At 49.9% G+C, this 2,165-nt stretch overlaps 1 protein-coding gene across 1 annotated transcript in view; it reads left to right on the forward strand.

Annotated features, from left to right (window-relative positions):
• ASCL1 (achaete-scute family bHLH transcription factor 1) overlaps window positions 1-573 on the forward strand; it is a 767-nt gene extending 194 nt beyond the window's left edge. The window contains exon 2 of the mRNA XM_007454271.1: window positions 12-573. Within this exon, the coding sequence (XP_007454333.1) occupies window positions 12-573 (562 nt within the window). The remainder of the gene's footprint in view (window positions 1-11) is intronic.
• The last annotated feature ends 1,592 nt before the right edge of the window (window positions 574-2,165 follow it).

Genomic DNA, 2,165 nt, shown 5'->3' on the forward strand with positions numbered 1-2,165 from the left:
GCGGCGCAGAGTGCGCAGCAGCCGCCGCCGCCGCCGCCGCAGCCGCAGGCGCCTCAGCTGAGCCCCGCGGCCGACGGCCAGCCCTCAGGGGGCGGTCACAAGTCAGCGCCCAAGCAAGTCAAGCGACAGCGCTCGTCCTCGCCCGAACTGATGCGCTGCAAACGCCGGCTCAACTTCAGCGGCTTCGGCTACAGCCTGCCGCAGCAGCAGCCGGCCGCCGTGGCGCGCCGCAACGAGCGCGAGCGCAACCGCGTCAAGCTGGTCAACCTGGGCTTCGCCACCCTTCGGGAGCACGTCCCCAACGGCGCGGCCAACAAGAAGATGAGCAAGGTGGAGACGCTGCGCTCCGCCGTCGAGTACATCCGCGCGCTGCAGCAGCTGCTGGACGAGCACGACGCGGTGAGCGCCGCCTTCCAGGCGGGCGTCCTGTCGCCCACTATCTCCCCCAACTACTCCAACGACATGAACTCCATGGCCGGGTCGCCGGTCTCATCCTACTCGTCGGACGAGGGCTCCTACGACCCTCTCAGCCCCGAGGAGCAAGAACTGCTCGACTTCACCAACTGGTTCTGAGGGGCTCGGCCTGGTCAGGCCCTGGTGCGAATGGACTTCGGAAGCAGGTAGGTTGCACTATGGAGGGAACGGGGGTATTTTCTTGTCTTCATCCTTTTTCTTCTGTAGGAGGGGGACTGTCTCCACGGAGATGAGGGAGGGGGGTTGATTTAAAGGATTTGTTAAAGTCCGTCGATTTCAAATCCTGGTATGTTAGTTTCAGCCTTGGCTTCTGAGAGTGGCTTTGTCCAGGTCTCCAAAACTGGAGGGTAGAGCTGAGGCAGAGAACAGAGTACTAAGACCTGTCAAAAGAGGCGCTCTACCTGACAGATCTTTCTCCAAGCCTCCTTTTGCTCCCACTACTGGCCTCCAAGTGCACACTAACCTCTCCCGTTTTTATGTTACAGGGCCACCGCGCAACCTGCATCTTTAGTTAAGCTTTCTTGTCAGCGATGTTGAAAGGGAGAAAAAAGAAGAAAGAAGAAGAAGAGAATAAGAAGAAAACAAAGAAATCCAGGCAACCAACCCCTACGCCAACTAAGCACAGCGTGCCTGAGAAGCGAGGCTCTCGCAAAACAGGAATGCGCTCAGAACAGTATCTGTGCCCTCCAATCATTCACGGAGATAGAAGGAGTGACTAGGACCCGAGTCAATGCACAAAATGCAGCTTGTGTGCAAAAAGAGCGGGCTCCTGGCGGAAGGGAGCAGCGCACGCCCTGTAGAAACTCCCACCCACCACTAACAGGCAGAGCTGACCTCCCCGCCCCCTCTGAAAGCGCAGTTCTTAGCCCTCTAGAAATGGGTTGGTGTCTTTCGTCTCTGTATCCTCCATCCCGATAAGCTGTGGACATTTGTCTGCAGTGAAAGTATGCTCTTTGAAACCCCAATCCTCTGCAGGAGGGGGGGGGGCTCCCTCCCCAAGCTCCACTCCCTCACACCATCTTTTCTACTTTTTTCATCATAGAATGCTTCCAATCTTTTGTGAATTTTTTTTATTATAAGAAAAATCTATTTGTATCTATCCTAACCAGTTTGGGGATATATTAAGATATTTTTGTACATAAGAGAGAGAGAAAAAATTTATAGAGTTTTGTACAAATGGTTTAAAATGTGTATATCTTGATACTTTAACATGTAATGCTATTACCTCTGCATACTTTAGATGTGTAGTTCACCTTACAACTGCCATTTTCCCTATGTGGTTTTGTAAAGAACTGTCCTCATAGGTGAGATCAAAAGGCCACCAGATGTACTTCAGCACCAATGTGTCTTACTTTATAGAAACTTTGTCAATGTATTAATGATGTTATTGAATACTGTTCAAGAAGAACAAAGTTTATGCAGCTACTGTCCAAACGCAAAGTGGCAGCCAGTTGGTTTTGATGGGTTGCCTTTTGGGAAATTTCTATCACTGCCTTTTTTTTTTCCTTACTGTTTTATTACAAACTTACAAAAAAAAAAAAAAAAAAACCATGTATAACCCTGTTTTATACAAACTAGTTTCATAATAAAACTTTTTCTTTTTTTACAAATGAAAATAATCAGCTGCCTCTGATTCTTCTTTGACGCTACTGCCCCTGCCCAAGTTATTATGAAAATGCCAAAGGGAAAGA

Source organism: Lipotes vexillifer, unplaced genomic scaffold (genome assembly GCF_000442215.2).
Source record: "Lipotes vexillifer unplaced genomic scaffold, Lipotes_vexillifer_v1.1 scaffold492, whole genome shotgun sequence".
In the NCBI taxonomy this organism is placed as follows: domain Eukaryota; kingdom Metazoa; phylum Chordata; class Mammalia; order Artiodactyla; family Lipotidae; genus Lipotes; species Lipotes vexillifer.